The sequence below is a fragment of the Anopheles aquasalis genome, chromosome X, assembly GCF_943734665.1.
Source record: "Anopheles aquasalis chromosome X, idAnoAquaMG_Q_19, whole genome shotgun sequence".
In the NCBI taxonomy this organism is placed as follows: Eukaryota; Metazoa; Arthropoda; class Insecta; order Diptera; family Culicidae; genus Anopheles; species Anopheles aquasalis.
In genome coordinates, this window is record NC_064876.1 from 1 (window position 1) to 26,238 (window position 26,238).

The 26,238-nt window shown below is 45.3% G+C and overlaps 5 protein-coding genes across 13 annotated transcripts; 2 read left to right on the plus strand and 3 right to left on the minus strand.

The window, feature by feature from the left end:
- Window positions 1-971: 971 nt before the first annotated feature.
- LOC126572356 (uncharacterized) lies at window positions 972-6,658 on the minus strand. 6 transcript variants are annotated; one of them, XR_007607957.1, is made up of 6 exons: window positions 6,388-6,513; window positions 1,905-2,044; window positions 1,697-1,836; window positions 1,489-1,628; window positions 1,281-1,420; window positions 972-1,212 (listed from the first exon to the last, which is right to left on the minus strand). XR_007607957.1 is itself a non-coding variant. In XM_050231625.1 (6 exons), the coding sequence occupies exons 2-6, from the start codon at window positions 1,910-1,912 to the stop codon at window positions 1,141-1,143; spliced, it is 360 nt and encodes a 119-aa protein (XP_050087582.1). In that variant the 5' UTR covers window positions 1,913-2,044; window positions 2,710-2,844; the 3' UTR covers window positions 972-1,140. The 6 variants fall into 6 exon arrangements, 5 of the variants coding, with proteins under 5 accessions (XP_050087582.1, XP_050087574.1, XP_050087591.1 ...); XM_050231625.1 differs by lacking the exon at window positions 6,388-6,513 and adding an exon at window positions 2,710-2,844 and having other exon boundaries at window positions 972-1,166; window positions 1,375-1,420; XM_050231617.1 differs by lacking the exon at window positions 6,388-6,513 and adding an exon at window positions 2,710-2,844.
- Window positions 6,002-14,701, plus strand: LOC126572333 (uncharacterized). Of its 4 annotated transcripts, XM_050231580.1 has the most exons (6): window positions 11,642-11,871; window positions 12,178-12,460; window positions 12,519-13,060; window positions 13,203-13,361; window positions 13,439-13,585; window positions 13,651-14,701. In XM_050231580.1, exons 3-6 carry the CDS (start codon window positions 12,914-12,916, stop codon window positions 13,789-13,791), a joined length of 594 nt encoding a protein of 197 aa, XP_050087537.1. In that variant the 5' UTR covers window positions 11,642-11,871; window positions 12,178-12,460; window positions 12,519-12,913; the 3' UTR covers window positions 13,792-14,701. The 4 variants fall into 4 exon arrangements, with proteins under 4 accessions (XP_050087546.1, XP_050087537.1, XP_050087521.1 ...); XM_050231589.1 differs by lacking the exons at window positions 11,642-11,871; window positions 12,178-12,460 and adding an exon at window positions 6,002-6,265 and having other exon boundaries at window positions 12,862-13,060; XM_050231564.1 differs by lacking the exon at window positions 12,178-12,460 and having other exon boundaries at window positions 12,862-13,060.
- Window positions 14,702-15,040: 339 nt separating this feature from the next.
- Window positions 15,041-15,770, minus strand: LOC126572395 (cecropin-B). The gene is made up of 2 exons (XM_050231663.1): window positions 15,532-15,770; window positions 15,041-15,374 (listed from the first exon to the last, which is right to left on the minus strand). The coding sequence occupies exons 1-2, from the start codon at window positions 15,634-15,636 to the stop codon at window positions 15,297-15,299; spliced, it is 183 nt and encodes a 60-aa protein (XP_050087620.1). The 5' UTR covers window positions 15,637-15,770; the 3' UTR covers window positions 15,041-15,296.
- A 927-nt stretch (window positions 15,771-16,697) lies between these two features.
- Window positions 16,698-17,168, minus strand: LOC126572402 (cecropin-A-like). The gene is made up of 2 exons (XM_050231677.1): window positions 16,994-17,168; window positions 16,698-16,905 (listed from the first exon to the last, which is right to left on the minus strand). Exons 1-2 carry the CDS (start codon window positions 17,093-17,095, stop codon window positions 16,825-16,827), a joined length of 183 nt encoding a protein of 60 aa, XP_050087634.1. The 5' UTR covers window positions 17,096-17,168; the 3' UTR covers window positions 16,698-16,824.
- A 1,476-nt stretch (window positions 17,169-18,644) lies between these two features.
- On the plus strand, window positions 18,645-19,250 carry LOC126579907 (cecropin-C type 1-like). The gene is made up of 2 exons (XM_050243672.1): window positions 18,645-18,873; window positions 18,962-19,250. Exons 1-2 carry the CDS (start codon window positions 18,775-18,777, stop codon window positions 19,040-19,042), a joined length of 180 nt encoding a protein of 59 aa, XP_050099629.1. The 5' UTR covers window positions 18,645-18,774; the 3' UTR covers window positions 19,043-19,250.
- Window positions 19,251-26,238: the final 6,988 nt, after the last annotated feature.

Here is a 26,238-nt window from a genome sequence, read left to right on the forward strand (position 1 = left end):
GAAGGAAGAACGCCCGAAGGTTGCCGGAAGATTGCCTAGAAAGTAGGCCGGCAGATTGTCAGAAGGCAGCCAGACACACTGCCCACAGCGCACAAGCCAGCGGAGAAACACACAGGAGGATCGGAGCACAGTCTAAAACAAAGAAACAAACAAACGACAACAAGCCAAGAACGCCAGAAAGATGCCGGTAGAACGCACAAAAATTGCCAACAAACAAACAAAAACAAACCAACGCGCCAACCTCAATAAGCCCAATAAGCCAAAGCCCAATAAGCAAAAGCCCAATGAACCAAAAATATCCCAATAAACCAACTAAACCCCAATAAGCAAAAATCACAAATAAAGCCGTTTGGTATCATATTTTGTGTTCTTTTAGGCATGTTTTCGGCTGGGAAAAAATTGACAAGTCACAAATGGTGCCGTTTCATATAATTTTTTCAAATTTTTAGGCATGTTTACGGAACTTTCAACTTTTTGACGTGCCGAAAACATGCCTAAATGAGCACAAAATTTTATATGAAATGGCATTATTAATGACTGCTATTTTCAAGCACTTATAAAATACTACAAATCGTCTCGAATCCAACGGTCCAAACGGCGCATTTTTAGCACGTCGGGAAGTATGAGTTTTTGAATTTTCAAAAATTCGAGCAGAGCCTCAAGATGCCATGGAAATGACACAAAAATGGCATGAAAATGACACAAAATAGCCTCAAATGCAAAGAGAATACAAAGGCAATGACTCAAATGCCAAAGAAATGACACAAAAAAGCCTCTAAATGACACGAATAACCCTCAAAATGGTCACAAAACACAAAAAACAAAGCCTCAAATGCAATGGAAATGCCTCTAAAATGGCTAGGAAATCAATAGAAAACTCTCTAAAAAACAACTCACAAAAACTCCCTAAACATTGTAGGATAGTCTCTCAATAAAGCAGCCAGTCAAGTAAATAAAAAAACCTTGAAAGATTCTAGGAAAAGGGGCGAAGCAAAACGAGCCTCTTGGAAAGGGGGAGAGCAGAAAGGAAGACAGCGGGATTTAATTTAAAAAAATCAAAAAACAATTCCAAAAAAAATTCCGATAAGGATGTCATTTTGCCGAGCTTCTTCTGAATCCGGAACACTTCTTCCTCGACGTTCATGTTGCTGGTGCCTGGCAGAAATCTGGGTGTGTTGTTTCTGGTATCCTTCGCCGCCGTACGCACGCACGCTGAAAGAGGTAAAGCGGGATGATGCGATGTAACATACGGGGAACGGTGTACAAAGCGCCGCGCTTACCGAGCCATCCGATAAGGATGTCATTTTGCCGAGCTTCTTCTGAATCCGGAACACTTCTCCCTCGACGTTCATGTTGCTGGTGCCTGGCAGAAACCTGGGTGTGTTGTTTCTCGTACCCTTCGCCGCCGTACGCACGCACGCTGAAAGAGGTAAAGCTGGATGATGCGATGTAACATACGGGGAACGGTGTACAAAGCGCCGCGCTTACCGAGCCATTCGACAAGGATGTCATTTTGCCGAGCTTCTTTCGAATCCGGAACACTTCTTCCTCGACGTTCATGTTGCTGGTGCCTGGCAGAAACCTGGGTGTGTTGTTTCTCGTACCCTTCGCCGCCGTACGCACGCACGCTGAAAGAGGTAAAGCTGGATGATGCGATGTAACATACGGGGAACGGTGTACAAAGCGCCGCGCTTACCGAACCATCCGATAAGGATGTCATTTTGCCGAGCTTCTTTCGAATCCGGAACACTTCTTCCTCGACGTTCATGTTGCTGGTGCCTGGCAGAAACCTGGGTGTGTTGTTTCTCGTACCCTTCGCCGCCGTACGCACGCACGCTGAAAGAGGTAAAGCGGGATGATGCGATGTAACATACGGGGAGCGGTGTACAAAGCGCCGCGCTTACCGAACCATCCGATAAGGATGTCATTTTGCCGAGCTTCTGTCGAATCCGGAACACTTCTTCCTCGACGTTCATGTTGCTGGTGCCTGGCAGAAATCTGGGTGTGTTGTTTCTCGTACCCTTCGCCGCCGTACGCACGCACGCTGAAAGAGGTAAAGCGGGATGATGCGCTTGTCGTCGCTCGCCGGGCTGCTAACCGAGGAGGGGCTTCCTTTCTTTTCGCGGGTCGCTATGCTGGAGTATGCAAAACACGGGACACGCGAAACCGCGGCGGAAGAAATTTTCACCACACGCCAGTGTTGCCATGGCGTATTCACCATCCAGTGTTGCCAATACAGCAAATCTTTTGATCGATCAGTTTAGGCGGGGTTAGTCGGATGCTTGAAATTCCGGAGCGAATTTGAATAGACCGTTCCTCGACGGGATGGAAATACGTGTTTATCTGTTATTTAGCCACAGTTCTCGAAAAACGAAAACACACTTCGCACACACATGTGCACCCGGGCGTGAGAGCGCGAGCGTGAAACCCGAGGCACTCGTTCAAGCTCTCCTGCTCTGTAAATAGATTACGCAAAAAAGATGAAAAGATACAACCCAGAACAGCGAATTACCCAGCAGATTTTTTCCCTCTTGGATTCTTGCAAGTGCACACCCCAAGAACTTGGAATCTTGGCGGAAGATAACGCGCCGCCAGGCGAGTGACTAAAAGGGGTAGTGGAAAAAACATATCCAAGCGTCAAAACTTACCACAAAACTGCGATGATGCGATGTAACATACGGGGAACGGTGTACAAAGCGCCGCGCTTACCGAGCCGTCCGATAAGGATGTCATTTTGCCGAGCTTCTTCTGAATCCGGAACACTTCTTCCTCGACGTTCATGTTGCTGGTGCCTGGCAGAAATCTGGGTGTGTTGTTTCTCGTACCCTTCGCCGCCGTACGCACGCACGCTGAAAGAGGTAAAGCGGGATGATGCGCTTGTCGTCGCTCGCCGGGCTGCTAACCGAGGAGGGGCTTCCTTTCTTTTCGCGGGTCGCTATGCTGGAGGATGCCGCTAACTGGTGAGCCACTACCGGTTAACCCAGATGAAGCCGAGTTCGATGGGCCGTAGACGGTGCATTTAAAGAAAAACTTTTGCCGGAAAAGGGCGCGATCTAGCAGCAAAACACGGGACACGCGAAACCGCGGCGGAGGAAATTTTCAGCACACAGGGGTCCAAAAATTATAAATATTTCAGTGGCCGTATCGCACTTTTTCGGAATGGTCCAGATTCAGTGTGGTGTGGACGCAGCATTACAAAAATCGCCCCGTTGACACAGAACAAATTTTTGAATTTAAAAATAAAAACTAATTTAAATTTAAAATTTGAATTTAAAAATAAATAAATAGTTCAGATTATGCGTGGTGTGGACTCAGCAAAACTAAAAGCGCCCCGTTGACAAAAAAAAATTTTTGAATTTAAAAATAAAAAACGGTCAAATTTTTGAAAATAAAATTTGAATTTAAAAAAAAATAAACGGTCCAGATTCTTTGTGGTGTGGACTCTGCAAAACTAAAATCGCAACGTTGACACAGGACAAATTTTTGAATTTAAAAATACTAAATAATTTGAATTTAAAAATAAATAAATGGTCCAGATTACGCGTGGTGTGGACTCTGCAAAACTAAAATCGCCCCGTTGACACAGAACATATTTTTGAATTTAAAAATAAAAGATAATTTAAATTCAAAATTTGAATTTAAAAATAATTAAACGGTCCAGATTATGCGTGGTGTGGACGCAGCATTACTCAAATCGCCCCGTTGACGCAGAACAAATTTTTGAATTAAAAAATAAAAAATAATTTGAATTTTCATAGAAATTATAAATATTTCAGTGGCCGTATCACACTTTGTCGATCTAGTAGCCCGGAACGAACGCAAGCATTTCCCCGGGGGGCTTGGCGAACGGGTAAATACGGTCCAATCTGTTCAGTAGTTTTTACGGTACTGGAACGGAACCGACCGGATCGGAACTGGTTTCCAATTTCAAGATTTATGTTTAACTGTGGTATTCATTCATTGTGAACTTGTGGTTCTATAAAACAACGAGAGTTGTTGAGTACTGCAGCAAAAAGGCTCACAATTTTCACGGTCAATAAATACCATTTGCCAAAACAGGAAAAGGCGCTAACTCCTTTTAAATGTAAAACAAAGCGCAATTGGCGAAAGACTCCACCAAAGCAGATAAGAAAGCAGAGACAGTGCTGCGCCGAAGTAGCAAGCAAGCAACGGGAGTCAGGCAGCAGCAGCAGCAGGTAGGCCACGAAAACGTAAACAAAGCCGTAAGCTAAAACAAAACAATCAACAACTACGCTGCGAATCAATCAACAACTACGCTGCGAACCAAAGCAGAAAGTACGGTCACTGCTGTGCCGCATTTCCCCCCCGAAATTCCCGGAATCGATCTGGGTCGGAGTCGACTCGGGCTCGGAATCGGTCATCGCCAGCCGCAATGGCTAACAGTGGTCAATGGTGCCAAAGCCAAATCAAAACAATAAACAACTACGGCGAATGGCGTACCAAAGCAGAAGGTACGGTCACTGCTGCGCCGCACTTCCCCCCCCCCCCCCCAAGGCTCAATTCCCGGAATCGAGAGGCGCCAGGCGCCGATGGCTGAGCGGTCGATGGCGTCTCGCTATACTCTAATGGTCAAGATCGACGTTTAATTGTTTGGGGAATTCCCTCATTATGTGACCATGGCTCTACTAGACGGGAGCCCAGCAGCAGGTAGACCACAAAAACGTAAACAAAGCCGTAAGCTAAAACAAAACAATCAACATCGACGGCGAATGCCGTACCAAAGCAGAAGCACAGTCACTACTGCGCTGCGCCGAACTTCCCCCCTGAAATTCCCGGAATCGATCTGGGTCGGAGTCGACTCGGGGCCCGTGATCGACTCCGGGGGGGGGGGGGGGGGGGGGGGGGGGGCTTCGGTAATTTCTGGCCATAAAATGGCTCGTTTTTGACGATGTTTTTGTGAAGAAATCATTCAACATATTATCTCTAATGACACGCATATTAAACAACAACTTTTGAAGAATATTAGCCTCTATTTTGGAGAAGATTCATCGAAAACTCCATACATGGCGACTGCGAAAGGGTACTTTTTCCCGGTGCCCCATCGTAGCTACGTAATGGGTTATCAAAGAACTACATATTGATACTCGTTTGAAAGATTATAAGTTTATCCAGGTAGCCTCTTTGAATTTTTGTTGAATTTCCTATTTTTCGATTTTTGGCAGATTTTTAAAGTTGAAAAAGTGACGCTTTTTGTCATTTTGCCTAAACACGGTCTCGACGAGACTCTCTAGCAAAAAGTTTACAGATTATGTGTTAAAAATTTCAAATCGAGTGAGTTGGGTAAAATCAGGGAAACTTCTTTGTTTCTGTTGATTTTGAATTATATTCAAGCCAAATCCAAACTCGCAGGGATTGGGGGGCCCCCACCAGCGCGGGGCCCTGGGCATGTGCCCATTGTGCCCAATCGGAAAGATGGCCCTGCTTCGCGGTGATTAGTGGCACATACAGCCACACTTTAACTTACTGTAATTGAAAAATGGTGGCAGCATTGGTGGCTACCTGTCGCTTTCATAGCACCAAGCGTTAGTTAGCGCTTAACCGGAGCTAGCTGTAGAGCATTATAGTTAGGAGAAGCTGTGATATGCTGGCGTATGTTTTCAATTACTTAAGTCTCAAATTCATGTTGGTCATGTTGGTCGAAGCATCCGCGTATGCATTTGTTGCCTGCGTGTACGCGAGCAGCACAGCAGGGAATCACCAAACCATGGGCACAAAACTCAACAGCAGCAGTCGTACGCTTCCCCATTTTGATGTAGATCACACGCACGTGCGGTGTTATCACGACGCGCATTTTTTGTCGGTGTAAACACGCTTGGCAGTTGCGAAAGCGGGTCTTCCCACCACAGTGTTGGAAGGCGCATTTTAGTTGGAAGGGTAATGGGGTTGGGGGGGGGGGGGGGCAAGCACGTTGGGCGAGAGCGTTTTGCTGCCAGTGCCCAGTGCGCCAGTGCGTTTGAATAGTCCATTTGCAGTTTTGCCTCAATCGGAGCAATCACGTTTGCGCCTGCCACTCAGTGTTTAACAATCAAACCTGAACGACTCGATCGACCCCTACCAACCGAGATAAGGGCCACACACTGTTATGTGTGAGAGTCGTAAAGTGTTTGTACGCGCTTATCACCGTGAGTGTCTTAGCGTTCGTTAGGTTTTGTGCTGTGCTTTGATCTTATTATTTTAGTTGTCAGTCCGATCCGATCAGTTCGTCTTTCTTATTGCGCGCTCCTGTGTGTTTGTGTGCTCTCAGGTAAGTCCTCGTCTTTCATGTCCTCGTCTTTCTCTTTCTCCTTCTTCCTTTGCCTTGCATTAATATTCTCAAACTGCCAAGAAAACCAGAGCGCGTAGGTCAAAGCGCGAGGACATGCTCACCTTGAACTGTGGATGAAGGTCCGAACGCTCGAACGTCGCTGGAACTCCTGGTTACGCGATTTTGTCTCTTGGGCTCCTGTCTCTCTGCCACTCTGTAACAACACTGACCGACAGGCGGCCGGTGCTGGTGCCTGATTCGAACGCTGTTATCGAGGCAACCAGGTATGGGCCGGAGGACGGACGGCACAGAGCGGCGACGCACACCGACACGCGTCTCGGTGCTATGCGCAATCGGATACAAGCCGGGAGGCGACGCATGGGGAGCACACATTGTAACATACTATGCAATCGCGTGAAAGTGCGCGTAACGACGTAAACACACGCGGACGCACGTATTGCGGTATCCTCGCAGCTGCATATGCCTATGGTGCTGCTACTACTCCATCTTCACGCCGATATCGAAAATGTAATGAAATGCTGCAGTGCGTGTGCGCATCAATTGGAACACGCTAGCGGAGAATCTGGAACTGCAAAGATTCTGCTGAAAAAGATTGGCCACGGCAAGGTTGTACTAGCAAATAGTAGCTTCTCGGAACGCGCAGAATCATACATCATCTGAAGCAGCTGAGCACCAATCAAACCACAGTACAAGTCGAGAAGCAAACTGCTTATTCCATAGCAAAAAAATAATCGCCGATGCATCGTCCAAATATGTCAAACTGTGGATTCCACCAAGGACGCGATGGCGCGAATGTGTCCTGTTCAGAAAACAAAAGTGAACGCATCATCGGTTATGTGTGTGAGATAGTGAGTGTGAAAGATAGAAAGAGAGGGAGAGAGAGAGAGAGAGAGAGAGAGAGAGAGAGAGAGAGAGAGCGAGAGAATGAAGGGGTGAAATGTTGAAGACGGAATAAATGTTGTTGTGGTTGTTATACTATCCTCTGCCACCTCTTTCCAATGGGGGTCTGACGAGTGGCGCTAAAGCGCCGTTTTTCGGTTTTGCTTTTTTTTCGGGAGTCTTCAATTGACCACCTTCCTCGCATACATAATCAACGATCAACTTCTCGTATCCCCTCTTGCAACCCCATTCCATCACACATAAAGGGTGGCTGATTCTCTTGCACTGGATAACCTACCCTCGGTTCCCTCCTCCGTTGGCATATCGATCCAGCTAGGTCTCTCGGTCAGTCGGTCGATTGGACGGGTTTGATGTAGTCGCCGTCGGTCGAATCGGAGTACCATTCACCGCACTGCTGTTGAATGCCGTCGTCCGCTTCATTAGCTTGGTGATGGGCTGATGTTTTGAGGGTGAAGCTTGTCGGGCGGGAGCCTCCATTTCCCAATCCCAAGCGAATGCCGACGACAGCATGTTTGCGCGCGTATTTTCGGTGGTGTGGAATGGAAAGAAACTTCCCAACTGGGGCTGCACCGTTCGCGAATCTTGTTTTGATCCACCACTCCACTTACCTTCCCATGAGACCCCAAAAGAATAAAAAGCAACAATAAAATCAAAAACAGCGACGCAGCGCGGTCGCTTGGGCAAGTGTACCTCGATGGCGTTTCAACCACGAAGGTGTGTAGTGGTTTATGTGACTTTTCTATGCCATGTCGTGCATTCGAGTTGGTCACCGGGGCTACAATCATTACACGGCTCGCAGCGGTAGTGTGAGGAGCATTCGAGTCGCTGTAGTTGAGCGCCGACGTTGTGAGGTCTTCATTACTGCGCGCTGACGCTAATGACGATAATGGTGATGACGGAAATGTTCGCCGGTGCCGGCTCATGCAACTGACCTTTGACCGCGCACACCGATGTACCGATGCCATTTTGTATTTTGATCTCATCTCGATAGCAGCAATCTCTACATTGGTCCTCCACGCAATTTGGCGAATCGCGCATACATATCCGCCGTACATCCATACATCAGGCTCACCTTCATCTAGCTCCATCTCTATTCTTCGCCCTCAGTCTGTCGGTCAGTCCGCGTGTCTTGTGTGTGTTACTTTATCCGTGGAGCTTTGATGCGAGCCAGCGCAAGCGAAAGCTGCGCTACCAGGAGGGATCTGGCGTTTTTGGAGCAAGGTGATCCTTCTGGTGTAGAAAATCAGGTTTCCCTCTCTCTTTCTCCTTACCCTCGATCGAAGGAAAGGTCCTAGCGAGCGAGCCCAAAACGCTCAGGCATGGCCCCTGCGTCCGGCAGTTGATAGTCAACCGTGAACCGGTTCGAAACGACGCGACCACCAGCATCCACCATCCAAGAACGACCTTAATCAGAGAGTTTTGCTGATCTGTTCGAGCTGGAGAATTTTCCAGCCCCTTACACCTTGATTCTAGTTGCCCAGAGCTCTAGACTGCCTATGTCTGTGTGCGTGTCTGTGTGATAGTGTTTTTGTAAGAACAACAGATCAATCAACACGATCAAGAGAAGATGCGGCGGCTACTTCACAGCTCGCAGGTGGCCATGCTGGTGGTTTTGAGCCTCCTGCACCTGTTGGCCACCAGTGCCGGCACAGAGTCGCCGGCACCAACGTTTCAATCACGGCGCATCAGCAAATCAACCGCTTCAAACGAACCGCAGCATCAGCAGATACTATCCCCTGTCGCCACCGCGAGCCGGGTCTTTAAGAGACGTAATGACGGTACCAGCACAACCCTACGAGTAGCCACTTCAACACTCGGTAAGGAATCTCGGAAGACGATGGCGGTGACGGCAATAGGTCAGCGCCTCGAGCAGAACGTCCATCAGGTGAAGAACCGCACAAAAGAGCTTCGGATCGAGCAGGAACAGAAGCGCGTTGACCGGAAGCTGCGCCGGGACAAGCTGAAACAGGAACGCACCGCGGCCACGGCCAAACCAGCCAAGTCCACCCTTAAGCTGGCCGAGCCGGTCAACCCGTACAACCTACAGATGCCGGACTGCGGTGCCAACGGTAAGGTGTACAACGGGCGCCGCTGCGTCCACATGTCCAAGATGAAACCGAACCACTAGCACAAGCACTTATTGGCTCTGGTTGGAGTGTAGTTTAAGCGTTGTAAGTTTGTCAATAAATGAGGTTGGCCGTCCAGCCAAAGAGAACACTCACCGTGCTTTTTATACAAATCGTTGTTTATATATATTGTTGTTAAAATGGATCGGCTCATGAGTTTGCCATTCATGAGAGATTGCCATTCATGAAAAATGTTAAACATAAATTTGCTTAAAAAAATAAATACCCAAGCACCCCCCCCCCCAAAGCTACGGTAACTTCCAACAAATACTGAAGGAAATATGATGACATGCCGTAAATGGTATGATCTTAGTACTGTCGAAGAAGGAGCAGTATGGAAGAACCTTAGGCATGCAATTGCACTGCACTTAACATGCGCCAAAGCACGTCTCTTGCTAGAGGCGGCTCATGGAAGGGCGGCAGATAATTGAATCTTCTTCCCACAGCGATTGCCTAACGCGTTTTACTCTACGCCATTGAAAGCTAATGAGCTTTTGCCGAGCGGGAGTAATAGGAAGCAGTTGCCAGCGAGCGTCGTGAGAGCAACCTTCGCACCGGTTCCCCGTCAATCGCCCTCCCACTAGAATGTTCCCTTGAAATGCCATTTCGACTTGTAGGAAAGGAGGAAATAGGAAGGAAGGAAATGGCCTGGGCCTGGTGCCCCTTGACAGGGAGGTCTTGAGGTTTGGAAGGGGGTGGTAAGATGGAAGGGTGGTGTTAATTCCGGTTTCCGTTGCGTCCTTGCATCAATTGCACCACTACGACCTTGAGCGATCTTTACAGTTGACCAGCAACCGTTCTGGTTTCGCGCAGCTGTGGCAACCTCTCTCCATGCCCCTTAACATGCTGTCTTACTATGAAATGCCTAAGAGCTGAAGAAAATGGCCACGCGTAATGGCTGCGCTACTAACGCCTGGTTGACATTGACGGTGTTGTGGGGGCTAGGTGCATTAGCCATGCCCTTGGCTTCGTATGACAAAAAAGCGCGTACATGTGAACCTTGCTTACATCGCATGCACGCACTAATGCATTGACGCCACGCCAGAGGATGAGCTGTCCATTGATCAATCGATTTAGGTTCATCGCGTCCGTCGGTTCGTTGGCAAAGACTCGTCTCGACCTGCTAGTCTTTGAAGGCGCCTATCTCTGCTTCTCCACCTTTTCTGCCTCCCGATGGTATGGTGTAAACGAGATATTCGCTCACTGGCCCGCTGACCGACTACCGACAAGCACGAGCACACGCAGCGAAGCGCCACGAGATGACGAAAATGAGAAGGAGAGGCACAGAAAACAGGCAAAAAGAGAAAGGAAAGAAGGGGACAAGGGGCATCGTGAAGTCCAGTGGGCCTCAGAAGAGAGAGACAAAAAGCGAGTCAAGGTCGCTGCGCGATCGAGCGGAGAGCTGGTGCCACCAGCCCATGCATCCCAAACGTTCAACCGAGAAAAACGGGTTTTTCTTTATTTTTTCAACATCTCCCCCCCCCTCCTTCTCTACTTCTTCACCACCTGGGTGAGCCTACTATCTCCCTGGATTCCCGATTGATGCCATCGAGCGCGCAACCCGGACGAACCGCCAGAGTGTATGATCCCAGTAGGCCAGAGGTTTGTTACTCAATATTCGTTCGTCAGAAGACTACTGAGAGAGGAAGTGAACGGTGGTAGCAGCATCGCCATCGTCATGTCGATCTGGGCCCATTAGTGCGCACGCCAAGTCAAGGCACGCTAACGGTGTCAACAAGGGGTCACCCTAAGCACTAGAGACCATCTCCACCACCAGCTAATCGGTCGAAAGGGCTTGCGATGCGTCGTTTGCATACAGCAGCCCTTGCGCAGTTGATGCACCACGATGATTTCCACCGATCTCAAACGACCGCCTGCTGGGCGGCTGCTTTGAGTGGAGCGCCTCTCAGAGCGTAAAGAAGAAGATTTATTTTAGAAATGGACTCTTCCCCTTCCCTCTTCTAATGCCACCTTCAAACGTTCCTCTATTGACTCGCGCACGCTGCCAGCATTCCACCCTCGGAACCTCGGTTGCACCTGGTCCTACCACTATTCAACCCGGTGTGTGTGTCGCGATCCGTGAAGCATGGTATCTTTCGCCTTCGTTTGTGTCGTGCTGTGAGTAAGTTTAATCAAGACCGCCACCGACCTCTCTCTACGCACCTCCCACCATCAGCTCACGGAAAATAACAGCGACGACAACAGCAGCTGCAGCAATATGTATCCACATAGATATACCAACACCAGCCTCTGTATAGCGGCAGGTCGTACAGTATGTTCTCCCTTCTCCGCAGGATCGGTAGCCCCGACTACCAACACCATCACTGTGATCCGCTAGCGCTGCCGTGCGATCTCGAGCTTAAGCGGCTGAATTGGTGCGGCTGCATGCGCACAGGCTCAAGGGAGGGTGGGCTCTCGGAGTCACCGATGGGTGGTCGAGCGACCGAGATTGAATCTGGTGCTTAGGCGTTAGTTAGTTTGTAATCGCGCCTCGCCAGATACACCACGCGTTACCGCGGAGCAGCAGCAGCAACAGCAGAAGCAGTTGATCCTGAGCAGGTGATTCTATAGGAGGAGGTAGAGCACGCGGGTATGGGGATTTTAGCCAGTCTCTCTGCACCTGATAGTGTGGTGACGACAGGACTTGGTAGCGGACCTAGTCCCAGACCCATAAAAAAATCGCCACAAAAGGAAAGGGTGTTTGAGGGGAGAAGATTCCATAGCGAGTGCAATAAGGAGTGTGTAAGAGATGAAAGGGTGGAGGGTGGGGGGAGGGGGGGGGGGGGTATTTGGTGTCCCAAGGTTATGCGTGCGCACGCGTGTGTTTGTATGTGTGTGTTTTTATTTGTTTTTTTGCTTCCATAGGCGAACGGTCGTAACAAACAGTTTTGTAGCTTTGAGCTTATACTCTCCTTCTAGGAGAGACCTGCCCCTTTGCCTTTCCCTTTATTCGTGTGTTGCCTATTAAGAGTCCAGCTTTACAACCTCGCAAGCCATCACTCAGTTCAGTGACCAGTGCGTGGAGCATGGCGCGATGTGTGATTTAGAGTGATCGGCTCTCCTCGTGCATACTAGTACCAGCAGTAGCTACACAGTGGTGATGACCTCGATGGCGCGAAGGGAAACAGAGCGACACATCGAGGCCGAGGTGAGCGCTGGAACGAGTTGGATCAAGGAAGCGAAGCTAGAGATCACTCTCGCTCTAGGTACCAGGTACAGGGACCTCAAGGACGCCTGGATCTGGGCGAGTGGCGTGAAGGAAGTTCGACTGCCAGTTCCAGCAGCTTGCAGCTTCACTCGAGTCGGACTGCTTGTCGTGATCGCATCATTTGTTTTGTTTGAATAGACCGCGAGCGAGCACAAGCGTCTGTGGTCACAGACGCGATCAGCAATCAGCATCTCAATCAACTGCCAACAGTATTCCCAATAGCAACCGTGACCTCCAGGTCCCAATCCCGAATGTCCCCACCCTGCTCCAGGACTCCACCTTCACTAGCTCCTTGACCGGAACTGACCAACCTTTCCTCTTCCTACCACACATCCTTCCAGTTCTCTCATTAACAACACTAACAACAAGCAAAGCAACAGTGCGGCCAAAAGCATGAACTGGCCAGTAGCGGCAACTCCCGCAGCCTGGAAGCTCGTGATGGTTGGGCTGGTTCTCGCCATGGCCGCCAGTAACAGCAACAGTAGCAGCAGTAACACTATTATTGATCTAAGTCCGCACATCGAAGCTCGCCAAAAGCCGGTAAGTGAGGGCTACAAACCCCAGGGGAGAGATGTAGGATGCAGCATCCCTTCCTCCCCTTCCCCCCCCCCCCCCCCCCCCCGTTGATTATGTGTCACAATGCGTCGTCGTCCTCATCCTGGCTTGCTTCATCTATCTGCAGCTATTGCGGCACCCACGTGGTCTCGGCTTCTTTCAAAAGGTAGCGCACCTCGGTTCGCTATTGTACCAACAGTACAACGACACCACTTACACGCTCAAGAACGTGTACGACCTCTTGAGCAACGAGTTTACGGATACATACACGACAACGACCCCGGACGTAAGTGGCTTACTCCTTAGGCACGCCGCGATCTTTCATGCTCAAACCACCATCTCTCCCGTTTTCGCACGATGCAGCCACACACCACAAGTACGACGCAGGATCCGTCCACCAGCACGACGCCTAAGTATCGGATCAGCCGGGCCGAGCTGGGCCGCATCTTGAACCGCAACTACCGTGGTCTGCAAAAGCTGTTCCGGCTCGAGTGGAATGACGCCTGGAATGTAAGAGTCACGCCAACTAGCAGCACCGTTCTTCCTTTTGGCTAACACTCTCTTTATTTCTTCAGCAAACCAAGTACAATATTGATGACTACAAGCGCGAGCTAAAAAACTCGGCCTTCCCACCACCGAACCGCACCGCCATCACCGCCGGCCCGGTTGGCAACAACCTTACGTCGGTCGGTACGAAGCTCAAGGGCAATCCCTAAACTTTCTGTGGGTGCTCTGGAGGTGGTAATGGTGATGCAACCCCCCGGACCGAGCTTGCTGTAGCTTCCTTCAACGTCCGTACTGCCCAATTGCTGTTAAACCCCGTACTAAGATGACCTAAGACTCACCACTTTAGGGTCTGCCGGCGCGGTTCCCCCAGTACTAAGCCATTGTAACTACCCCTGCTTTCCCACACTCTCCTATACTTTCTTCATTCTGTGATATGACTGTTAAGCCGCTCCTTCGTCGTCTTAGTCGTCGCGTCTATGAAAATTTCGTCTACTATGAGTAAAGTTCCCAAAAAACTGTACAGTACCAGTGTGTGCGTGCGTGCGCGAGTGAGTGTGTGAGCCCATGTGTTTGTGTGTGTGTGTGTATGTGCGTAAAATAATTTACGGATAGCTAGGATGAGGTGAGGGGTAAGGTGGTTCGGCGGAGGCGCTTTCGTTGTGTCCTTGAGCGGTAGGCTACGGCTGAAGGAGTGAAGGGCGAGGAGGAGTCGGAGGAATATGGAATCAAGGTGTTTGGGCCAAGGGGTACAACTTGTGGGTTGGAAAGGAGTAAGGGGCAGTGATCTCTCGCTTTCCCGCACCCAACATCACACCCTCTCCTTACACCTTTTCTATGTAAGGTGACAATCAGTGGACAAGGCTGATGGTGATGATGATCGGTTGATTGAAGGAGTAGATGGAATGAAGATAGGAGCTAGTGAGCCCAACACAAATAAAGTGCCCGATCCACCGCCTGGGGGACGATATGTATGCGCAGTGTGTAAAACGATATCCAATTATGTGTTACCTCTTTTCTCGTGAGAAATCCAATGTTGTGGTGCCACGTAGGTATTTGCGAGACGAACCGCGATCACAATGATGCAACCCAACTGCCTTTGCTGTGCTGCTTCTTTCTCTCTCTCTCTCTCTCTCTCTCTCTCTCTCTCTCTCTTTCTCTCTCTACTCCTTTTTACTCTGTTCGTCCGCTACATTTGCCTTATTCTTCCTCTTCGCAGAGAGCTGCTTCAAGGTCGGTGTAAGCGCCATGGTCAGTCGGTTGGTCATCGAGTTTGCGGTCTGCATACCCGTCCACCTACCAAGCGCCTGCCGCTGTCTCATACAAATCTAACGGAGGATAAGTGCATGCACTGTCCACCCACTACACGCGCAAGGTGGTGTCCTTGACGGGCATTTCGCGATTTTTACCGTCCACTCGCTCGCTCGCTATGCACCATTTGAGTAGGTTGAAGGTCATCCGTAATTGCAAAAAAGGAGGGCCTGGTATAGCCTTTTATTGATTCAACCGTAAGGTTAATAATTAAATACACACACAGTTAAAGAAGAGAGAGAGAGAGAGAGAGAGAGAGAGAGAGAGAGAGTGTGTAAGGTGTAGGTACAGCGATGATTAGTAGCGATGATCGCTGCGTCCTCGTCGGGCTTAGATTACAGCAGGAATAAGATAAGGCGAGGCGGTGCGAGATGGCCGGTACTAAGGACGGTGTGCCCAGGCTACGTTAGCCGAGGGCTTTATATCCGGCGATGACTGGCAGTGCTTTCTTGGCCGCTTTGAACACATTCCGACCCAGCTTTTCCTGTTTCAAAGAATTGCGAAAGTGAGAGAGAGAGAGAGAGAAAGAAAAAGAAGAGAAGAGAAGAGAAGAGATTTGCGATTAGATCGTTAGGTTAGCCGTTCAGAGGCCATTGGGTTAGCATGCTAGCTCTGGGTGTTAGGCTCCTCTGCATGCGTACAAGTCGTTTGCCAAATTTCCACCTGGGCGCTGCATCAGCCGGCTGGATGCCAGCGATTACCAGCACCGCGATCGCCACCACAATGAAGAGTTTCGTGAAGTTCATCGCCGTGTAAGTTGGTACAGATTTCCTGGTTCTGGAGGCGCGTTGCTGGATGCGAACTAGCTAGCGAACTGATGCCAGGTCACCCTTCAACCGAAGCTTTTTAAAGGCAGTTCCCTCTGGACAGCACACAAACTTACAACGCGGACGCATATTTTGGGGGATTCCCGGTTTGATGCTGTTGCTCTGAAAGATGCCCCGCACGTACTGGTGAGGCGCGAACTCACCCCCCTCCCCCTCGAGACGATGTTGAGGGGATTCACCGGACTGAAAGGAACCCGACGTAGCAATTGCAGTGTAGCTGGGTGCTGCATTTCTTTCCTCCCCTCCTATCTATTTCTATTCCATTGGGATGCTGTACTGGAGTGTATGTATGGTGTGCCACTTGAGCAAGCCGTCCATGTTCACTCCATACTGTTTGCCCTCTTTTAAGAGAACATGTCAGATCACTCAACTATTGTTCCTGTTATTTTCATCATCCTGCAGTCGTAGTTCTTGTTTTTCTATCGTCTTCTTCTCCACCTTTCCGCCAGGAACAACTGGACAAGAGCAAGCTAGAAGGCCGGCAGTGAGCTACACGGGGTGAAACATTATGTTTGTGTCTGCCTACAGTGTCTGTTCGGATTGGTGGGGAGAGTATATTACCCCCACAAATGCCCAGGAATACAGTGCAGGCGAGGTGGAATTGATCAAATCAATTTCATTATCGATTTCACAATTTCAATTACTCTCAGCTGGGTTCGGTGTTATGGCAGGAAGGGTTGATAACGATTGATGCTGGTTGCGCTTATCAGGGTGTACTTTACAGTCGCATTCCCCGCGAGTCGAGATTCTCATGGTGAATAGAGAGATGGTGGATTGGTGGTGTCAGGTATGATACAGAACACCGCGAAGCCCCTTACGTTCTGTCGGCAAGCGACACCATGACGATACACGAGACCATCATGCGCCAGAATGAACCGGAAGGAGTTACTCGTGGCCCCTCCGCTTCACTGTACAGAAAATTCTGAAACAAATGTTTGAATTAACCCTACATCCCATGCCAGAAAAAATAGCACAAAAACTATGTTTGCATGATTTTTTGCATTTATTTATGCTCCAAATAAACCAATGCACACTTCAATCGTAGCATTCAGAAGGTATATCGCAGAGTACATACACTAAACATCTGCATGTTTGGGGGTGTATCGATCACTTGCCGAGTGCCTTCACACCAACCGCCACTGGAAGTGTCTTCTCGGCGGCCTTGAACACGCGCTTGCCAGCTCCTTCCTGCCGAAGTCAAAACGTAAAAAGTTCAGTTAGTATCTGCTAACATGCTTAAAGGATACAAGCCTGCTCCAGCAGTCATAGCACTTACGATCTTTTTGCCGAGTTTCTTCAGCCGGCCAGCTTCGATTTGGCCGACGAGTAGCAACGTGGCAATGAGCAGAGCGAACAGGACGAGTTTGCTGAAGTTCATGATTGCTGCTTGGTTGTTGGTGGACAGAAACGTGCGTTTGTTGGTTGCTTGCTGATTGCCGCCGAGCTAAATTGAACTGTTATGAAAGGCGGAGAGCGCGTATTTATACGACTTCTTGTAGCACGCGCACGTTGGCATGTCACGGTGCGGACATATCGGCACGATGTAGTTCACCGTTCGATCGCGGAAACAGGGCCGTCTTTAGCCTCTGGGGAGCCCTGGGCACACTGTATTAACGGGGCCCCTTAAGATTTTTGTCAATTGTAGCGCGTTCTTTTCGTGTATTTCAAGATTTTCACACACTAAAACCCCTTTCCAACGCCTCTTTACCATCTACGATAGTAACTTGCACCGTTGGCCAGCTTCTTCCTTTCAAAATTTCTTTGGTTTCTCATAAGCAAATAATATAGTTATAGATCAAAGCATTTGGAACATTTTGTAACTGAAAAGATCTAAATATCCGATATTGATATTGATAACTGTTTTAGAGGGGGCTTCGGTAATTTCTGCCTAAGAAAAGGCTCATTTTTTGAAGACTTTTCGTGACGTATCCTACCCCTTTACTTTTTCAAGTGTATGGCATATTAAACTAAAACTTTTGAAGAATATTTCGTGCTTTTTGGGGGAGGATTTATTAAAAACTTCATTCACGGCACCACATTTATGAAGGTGCGCGTGCGAAAAGATACTTTTTCACGGTGCCCATCGTAGCTGCGTGATGCGTCATCAGAAAAATACACATCGATGTTTTTTTTAAAAATTATAAGTTTATCCAGGTAGTCGCGTTGAGTTTTGTTTCAATTTCCTATTTTTCAATTTTTGCCAGATTTTTGAAGTTGATGAAAAGTGATCACAACGATCAAACCGGGTTCGTCGCTTAAGTCTTAAGGGTCAAGTCTTTTGATTCGCACCAAAAACAATTCCCATCGTATCTACGTGATGGGTCATCAGAAAAATACAAATTGATACTCGTTTGAAAGATCATAAGTTTATCTATGTAGCCCCGTCGAGTTTTTGTTAAATGTTGTATTTTTCGATTTTTGGCAGATTCTTAAAGTTGAAAAAGTGATGCTTTTTGTCATTTTGCCTAAAAATACGATTTTTAAAGTCTTTTAAAAAAAGTATCAACAATTTTCATAAAATCTCGACGAAACTCTCTAGCAAAAAGTGTACAGATTATGTGTTAAAAATTTCAAATCAGGGAAACTTCCTTGTTTCTGTTGATTTTGAATTATATTCAAGCCAAATCCAAACTCACAGGGATTGGGGGGCCCACACCAGCGCGGGGCCCTGGGCATGTGCCCATTGTGCCCAATCGGAAAGATGGCCCTGCGCGGAAAGCAAAGAAAGCAAGCTCCCCGTATCGAACTGCGCAGCTAAACCTGCCGGGGCAGAATGCTAAGAAAATCCCCGGTCTCCCTGTTGGGGGATTCCCAAAAATTGCGGATCGGGACGTCCTGTGCAAACGAAGGCAAAGCGCTCAAGCGAAGACAGTGGCCACTAGTCTATCGGGAGCATATAAAACCTTCAGATCGTGGTCCTACAAGTATCAGTCATCGTCAGTCAGCTCATCCTGAAGCATCTTTGTCCTGCTCTGTGGTGAATTCTGCTGTGGATTGCCAACATCAAACTCAATCAACCTTAACCCAATCAAAGCAACAATTAAATTCAATCTAACGATGAACTTCTCCAAGGTCCTGTTCGTAGTCGTGGTTGCTGCTCTCTTGCTCATCGGCCAAGCAGACGCTGGTTTTCTCAAAAAGCTGGGCAAAAAGATCGTAAGTGCTATGGCTGCTGGAGCAGGCTTGTATCCTCTAAACATGTTAGCAGATACTTACTGAACTTTTTACGTTTTGACTTCGGCAGGAAGGAGCTGGCAAGCGCGTTTTTAACGCGGCCGAGAAGGCACTTCCAGTGGCGGTTAGTGTGAAGGCACTCGGCAAATAATCGTCACGCGCCAAACGAGGCGAGGGCGATGTTGTCGCAACACTCAGTTTGAAAACCGACTTTTTGGGAAACGCTTTGCAAAGTAGCGAGATGCAGAGAAATCAATATTTTTGTCAGTTTCTCTCCGACTGATCCATACATTTTACACTGTATTTGGGAAAGGATTGGCATTAATGAAAAAATGAAAATAAAAAATTTTGTTTGAAAATGGTTGGTAGACAACGGGTATTTTATTTTTTTGCTTTGTAGCAGATCAGCAGATGAGTTAGCAGAGAGCAGTGCTGTGCTGCAAGCTTTAGTTAAAACGCGTAAATTAGAGAATCGAACCCTGGATCAGCCGATGAGAAGCGGTTGTGCTAACCACTACACCACCATGAGTGGTGGCGCTGGCCAAATTCACACTCATTGAAAAATCACCACATGCACGGTGAGCTGCGCTGAGAAAGGGTGGTCAAAAACACTAAGAAACGGTGGGCGCGGAGAGTGTAACAGTTTCCAAAATTCTTTTGCTCTGTCTATATGGCCAGGTTCAGCTTTCTAGCAGCCTTTAAAGAGCAACTTTCCGCTGTTTTTTTCCAAGGATTTTCATGATTTCGGCTACAAAAGGCGCTTTTTACATGTGAAGAGTAGTTTTTATAACTTTTAGCTCGTTTTTACCAATTGTTTAACTGTTTTTTACTCGACGAGTGCGTCTAAACGACTTTCCTGGGCGTGGTATAAAAAAGTAGGCGTTTCTCATTTCAACCAATCAGGAAGGTGTCTGAGGCCACGCTCTCTCGTTTTTTTTCTTCCTTTTTTTCTTTTTATTATTTTTTAATTATTTTTTAATAACTTATGTTGTTTTTTTTTAATAACAAGTGACAAATGATGTTACATTTGTACAAAAACATGTTAAAAAATGTTAGTTTCTACACAAATTGCAAAAGAGCGGTTACACTAGATGATTTCTAAGTATTTCTAACCCTAACTCTTTAACTAGAATAAATTATACATACTAATTGTTGGCTACAAATATATAAACTTCAGTCCATATGCTTCTTGTTGTGCACTGGCCCTTTTGTTTCTCATATAACTCTGCTTACAACATGTTTCATTCAAGCATTATTCGGGTAAGTTCTTGCTTTACATAACAAATAGACATAACTCAGGGATCGATTATATGGTTTACAGACAATCGTCCCACAGCTAGCAATAGTTCCCAGCTAAATATTGATTGCAACTGTTTTACTGGTCGTTATATAATTGCCTAAATGGTTAGACATAGGTTAGAAATAATTCTTCGACGAAAGAAACAATAATTCGACGAAAGGTTTAGTATGTTTTCGGAATTGACGTATTTTCTTTGGAAGTAATCATTTGGTAGTCATTAGGCGTTAAATATGTCAAATTATGTGGGTTCCAAAAAAAGGTACGAGTCGTCCAAAACAATGTTGCCCATCATGATATCATGCAAAGAGCTTGATATAACTTGAACTTTAAATCCAGTTTTATTCAAAACCAATAACTGGGACGTAGTTTTGTGAATGGGTTTATTAATCATCCGCAAAGAAAACATTTTATCCCGAAAGGATTTGCATTCGTTTTCCATTAGTGAATTTGTTCTCTGTTAAACTAACTGTTAAAGTTTGCAAACTGGCTTCAAAGGTTTAGAGCGAAGATTTTAACGCTAAAGATAAAGAATGCACAAGTTAACCAAAAATATTGGAAAATGCAGATTTGAAGTGAGTGTATGTAGTACTCACCATTGTAAACTGGCCAAACTAGTGATGAAGAGCGTTATCGGCAATAATTGATCCGATTGAGGCGAGCTCTGGCTAGAAAAGCGCTCAGAAAATAATAACCTACATGATAAAATTATATTACAACATGATAACGCTCGAGTGCATATTACAAAATCGGTGATTTTGTTTTCCAGAAGCCAATCAGGCTGTATCTAATGCAAAACAGCTCGGAGCTAATAGGAGTATCCTCGACTACAAGAAAAATTAAGACAAGGAACGAAGAGCACAGACAAACTTTGTCAAACAGCTAAAACATTCGTGAGCTGTAGTTCAGATTTACTAAGGTTAAATCTAAATACATCCAATTATATTGTACTTGTGTTGCTGTACGCATGCTATGAATATACATCATCGTTTTTCCTTGCATCGGTTTGGGAATCATGTCATAAGATTTAAAAAATTCTCTGCCTAAAAAGTAGTTATGCATCAATTATTAATACCATTAAACATACGGCTCGTCGGTCCTTATAGATGTTAAAAAAAATTTATTAATACCATGAGTTCTTAATCATAATACGCTCGTATTGGTTCTTTGATCTCATCTTAGCGTTTCGTTGTTGTGAATCGTTGTAACCACCTACCTGGTTAACTGCTGGGGTCTACCCAAGTAATACAATCAAGAACCACCCGCTGTGATGTGGAGAATGAGCTAAAACAAAGGGTAATAAAACGGATTGACGAAACCCACGAGCTTCTATATTCCTCCCTTAATTTTGAGAGACTCTCAATTTAAGCCATTTCCCAATTTCTTCAGAACATTCATCTCCTGCATAGCTTGCATTGCGGGAGTGAATCCCTGAATCAAACAGACAAACATCTATCATTAAAAAACGTTGATAGGAATGAAACAGGCATTACTTCAGGTTGAGCCCCGAATCGAATGCTGAGTTACTATCGAGCGGATAATTTTTTAAAATCTGATTACATTCTGGCTGGTTTTCGATGATTATATTTCATTTCTTATTTTTCATGTTTCCGCGTAAACAGCATTCAACGGCATATTGTTCTTTCAAAGAATCGAGAGATCAAAAGCATACAGTTAATCGGAAAATATATTGAAACAAACGTTCATAGAAGAACATGCATAGAAGGAATGTAATTTCTTTTTAATTTACAATTAATTTTTCATAAGTTTTACAGTAAATATTTCCTATATATATTTCCTTGTGCGTCCAGTGTTCCAGAACGATCATTTGCTCTCCGCGAAGTTTCCTGATATTTTATAAGAAATATATCTGTTTGCGTTGTATTTAGTATAAATCTGGAAACGTTGTGACTCATAATAGAGGTCGAGAGCATATTTGTATTCAAATTGCCATATTTCAGGTTGTTTTACTTTGGTCCGTCCATTAATAATGGCTTTATCACACGAATGTTATGTAGCAATACCAATATGCTACCCTGTCTACTGTTGCTTGTCACGTTACAGGTTATATTTGCAAACAACTGTAGAATCCAATGATAAGGTAATGGCAATTAATTAAACTTGGCAACGGTGTCATGAAAAAAGGACTGAACTGCTTCCACGACAATTAGACGAAAAAAGGAAAGGCAGATGGTAATGCAATAGTAGATGTTAAATCATCCGATTTATTATCCTCAGCACATTTAACCATGCTTATACGCTATGAAAAGAACTTCAATTCGTTACGCTCACTTCAATACTCATTAGCAATGCTATCAAAATCAGAAAACGATCTAGTGCGATGTTATCAAGATTTATAAGATATCCGTTTGTTATTTGTTATATGTGTTATAGAATTAGTATGCATAATTAAAAATGCATTTTTAGCATTAAAATATACGATACGAATACGAAGGAAGATTCGAATATCTTTTATTGTTCAAATTTTGGATCGTTTGTTGGAAAATAACAGATTGTCTAAATGTTAAATTTATTGCAAACTTCGTGCTTTTTATCGTATCCCGACATTTCCCCTTGTAAGCCTCGTTACCTCATAAAGTTGAACAATAATGCCGAGAATATGCATAGTCATTGCTAGCCAATGCCGTTGTCAAGTAGCATGAAGCAATGGGGGTGAAACTAGGCCCTGAAACCAAACAATTGCTCGTTTCCCATCGAAAGGAGTCGAAGCGTGTCCTATCTAAGCAAACTATTTTGGACCGCGGATGTGACAGCCACGAATGATACATCTTTGCCTTATCTGTACATCTCTCTCTCTCTCTCTCTCTCTCTCTCTCTCTCTCTCTCTGTGTGTCTGTCTCTTTACCTTCGTCCTATCTCTATTCTTTTCTATCTAATGTTGTTTGCGGATTCAAATCTTGTGCCTTTCTGTCTTTGCCATTCCATTCCGATTTAACTCTTTCTGTTTTACCATACCTGCTTGTTCGCATTATTTTTAATTTCTGCATGCTTTTCTCATTCTGCAGACCATTTATCTCGCCTGTCCCTTTTGCATACTTTCGGTTAGTTCAAACCCTTCTCGCTACTCTTACCGAGATAGAAGATTGACTACTCGGAAGAGAAATGATCACCCATACCTTCTACAATGTTGTAGGACTGTAGGGGTGAAATGATTCGATAATTGAAAGCAAACTCTATGCGACGAGAGTGATTTGATTTTGATATTTATGGGATTTTCTAGAGGTTTTGCATCCCTTTTCCTAACGTCCTCAACTCGCCCCTTCATTACTATAATGCAATCTCTTTCGCATTTGTTTCTCTATGTGGCTATCACATGCGCTTGCCCTCCTCGTGTACACAATATCCCTCACTCTTCTGCTACTTTTACCGATTGTGAGTGTCAGACATCAGAGGGTGCGAATTAGGCCTATGGAGAGTATTTCGATGAATAACTTTATTTTTCGGATACACTTCCGCCCCTTCAATTGCATAGCCCATGTAGAGGAGAGTTACTTGACTTCAAACCTCAGCCCTTAATGCTAGTCGTTAGGGGTTGGAATGTTTCGTTTCCGTTTCGTGTCGATAAGGCTGGTCTGATTTGACAAATATTTGACTAATAAAGACGATGATATGGTTTAATGATAGTTTCTTGATTGTTTCGCCTCTTTGCATTTATTCGCATTTTTTGATGTAGGTTAAATTTTGACTTTTTAAGTAGTTGTTTAGCGTAATAATGTCATGGTGGGTGTGTACTTTTTGGGTCAATCGCTAACATTTATCAAGCAAAGATTAAATACAAACCATTTCATTCATTCGTCAATCATATTAATATATTTTAATTCAGTGCCAGTTCTTTTAATCTTACACTTTTTTTGTTATATAGAGAGCTATACGTATTTATAAAGCAAATATATTCAGATAAAATCCTTTACAAATCCTTTATAAATGTATATAAACTTATGAGTATATGAAGTGAGGAAAATTGAACACGCTAAATGGAAATATCATTTTTGATAGCAGGCAGCAGCAAATAGAACAACTTGAATGTTGCCAACGCAAACTTTGGCACGTGCCATTGTCCTTTTACCTTTACCATAACATGTGAATGATGGTAATCGGAGAGGCGGTTTTCAATTTGTAGTGCAGTGTGATGGCGTCAATTCCCTCGAGCTAGCAACTGGAAACTCTGTGGGCATCACGCGGTGTCGCGTGGCGTCTAAAGGTAACCGATTAGCATTTTGTATTTGTGAGGATAGGAACCGTTTTTGCGCCAGCATTCATAATCGCATTTCTTATCTATTTGCACAGAATGAATAGCCTATCAAGCAGCTCGCGAAAGCATAGTGATGAACGCCCCTAGAGACTGGCGCATTAAGTTAGCTGCCACGCGCCAGAACGTCTGCCGGTCCTAATAATCAAGTGCTACCATACAAATACCATAAAAACCACCAGCTTCCGCCCTCTCCCTCTCTATAACAATTATTTGCAAAAGGTTTTCACTTATTTTCTATTAAGCCCCTGCTGGCAATCATAGTGCTAACAACAAACGGGTCGTAAAACTTAATCATCGGTAGCCGCAGGTTCTAATTTTTTAGTTTTGCCCAGGGAGTCCTTGTGTCGGATCATACTGATAGGGAGACGTGATCCGGAACAACTGGGTCTTTATTATCCAAGGCTACGCAAAGTGGCCTCTACGTGAAACGGGTATTTTCAATGTCTCAATTAAACGGTTGAAATTAGAACGAGCGTTCCTTTCTGTGACGACTTATCAGACAATACACAGTACAGTAACTGCCCTTAAGTAACCATATTTATATTACATTTTACAGCGCATGAAGCTGTACAAGCTGCAATGATCTCCACTTTAATGGATGCGATTTTATTTGTACAAATGAAAGGTGTTATATTTGTTTTGTCATACATTATATTCCAATTGTGATAGTGTCATCCTTTTTTTGGCTAATATTATTCATAAATACCTTCTATGGGTTACGTTTAAATGATGTGCATTATTCATTGCAATATAAACTGCAATTCAAAAAAGGTTTTAAAATACAATTTTGAATTTATATTAATATCACAAAGTTTCCGACGCTGAATTATTTTGATGGTTGGAAAGCTATTGAAAAACTCAACCAAAATATCAGCTTAACATTGGAAAGAACATGCTTCGTTAATCAATTCGTCTGGGTGAGTAATTCTGATGAAGAAAACGGACATTGCAGGTAACTTAGGCAAGGAAACATAATCTTAGAATAGAAGCTTTGTACGCATCGGGATACACAAAAAACGAAAATGCAACAATGAATTCAAACGGTAACAATTTTACCGCTTCTGAAATGTCTCCTGACTTCCGCTCTCTGGGTCTTTCTTGACCCTTACTTTGCTCGTTCTATTTCTATTTTTTTCGTGCAAAGATTCCTATGAGGGCGAATATTTAAGATTGACTCCTTTTCGATTGCGACGTGTTAGGATATTATGGAGGAGTATCCCAAAAACATTCCCACGATTCCTAAGCTTGACCATTTTTTTACCATATAGATGAGCCTAAACACAAACGAAGTTGTACGTTATTTCAGGTTATTGGAATCATTCAAAGTAAATTCGTTTGAGAAATAATGCATTAAATAATAAATGCACAAAGCGATAAAAATAAGTAACACAAAAACACGTACATGCGAATGTTTTACTTAAAGAATGGTTTTGAATTATTATGTTGTTTCATAAGTAATTGCGTTTGTTCAATACAGATGGAAATGATTTTTTAAGCGGTTTTTAGGCTCTAGCAAAGACACGACTTTAACATTCGTCACGTATTAGCTGTCACTTTTAGCTTGCTTTAGGATAAAAGAGCGAGTGATTATGGTTTAAATTATGTGTTACATCTCATTCTATATGCCGTCGAAATGCGAGCATTTGTGATACATTTACTTAATTATTTTTTAAATCGACGCGCAGGCAAAAAAAGGAATGAATATGATATGGACTCATTAAAAGATAATTTGTATCACAACCGGTTTGGCAAATTCCTTTCTGGAGATTTTTCACTC

Coding starts and splice junctions, on each gene's coding strand:
- LOC126572356 (XM_050231609.1), bottom strand. CDS start 6,658: ATGTGTGCTCCCCATGCGTCGCCTCCCGGCTTGTATCCGATTGCGCAT. Junction 1,837..6,387: donor ACCTTCATCCACAGTTCAAG/GTGAGCATGTCC, acceptor TACCTCTTTCAG/CGTGCGTGCGTACGGCGGCG. Junction 1,213..1,696: donor CATCCTTATCGGATGGTTCG/GTAAGCGCGGCG, acceptor TACCTCTTTCAG/CGTGCGTGCGTACGGCGGCG.
- LOC126572333 (XM_050231589.1), top strand. CDS start 12,914: ATGAACTGGCCAGTAGCGGCAACTCCCGCAGCCTGGAAGCTCGTGATG. Junction 13,061..13,202: donor TCGAAGCTCGCCAAAAGCCG/GTAAGTGAGGGC, acceptor ATCTATCTGCAG/CTATTGCGGCACCCACGTGG. Junction 13,362..13,438: donor ACACGACAACGACCCCGGAC/GTAAGTGGCTTA, acceptor CGCACGATGCAG/CCACACACCACAAGTACGAC.
- LOC126572395 (XM_050231663.1), bottom strand. CDS start 15,636: ATGAACTTCACGAAACTCTTCATTGTGGTGGCGATCGCGGTGCTGGTA. Junction 15,375..15,531: donor GGAAATTTGGCAAACGACTT/GTACGCATGCAG, acceptor TCTTTGAAACAG/GAAAAGCTGGGTCGGAATGT.
- LOC126572402 (XM_050231677.1), bottom strand. CDS start 17,095: ATGAACTTCAGCAAACTCGTCCTGTTCGCTCTGCTCATTGCCACGTTG. Junction 16,906..16,993: donor AGAAACTCGGCAAAAAGATC/GTAAGTGCTATG, acceptor TGACTTCGGCAG/GAAGGAGCTGGCAAGCGCGT.
- LOC126579907 (XM_050243672.1), top strand. CDS start 18,775: ATGAACTTCTCCAAGGTCCTGTTCGTAGTCGTGGTTGCTGCTCTCTTG. Junction 18,874..18,961: donor AAAAGCTGGGCAAAAAGATC/GTAAGTGCTATG, acceptor TGACTTCGGCAG/GAAGGAGCTGGCAAGCGCGT.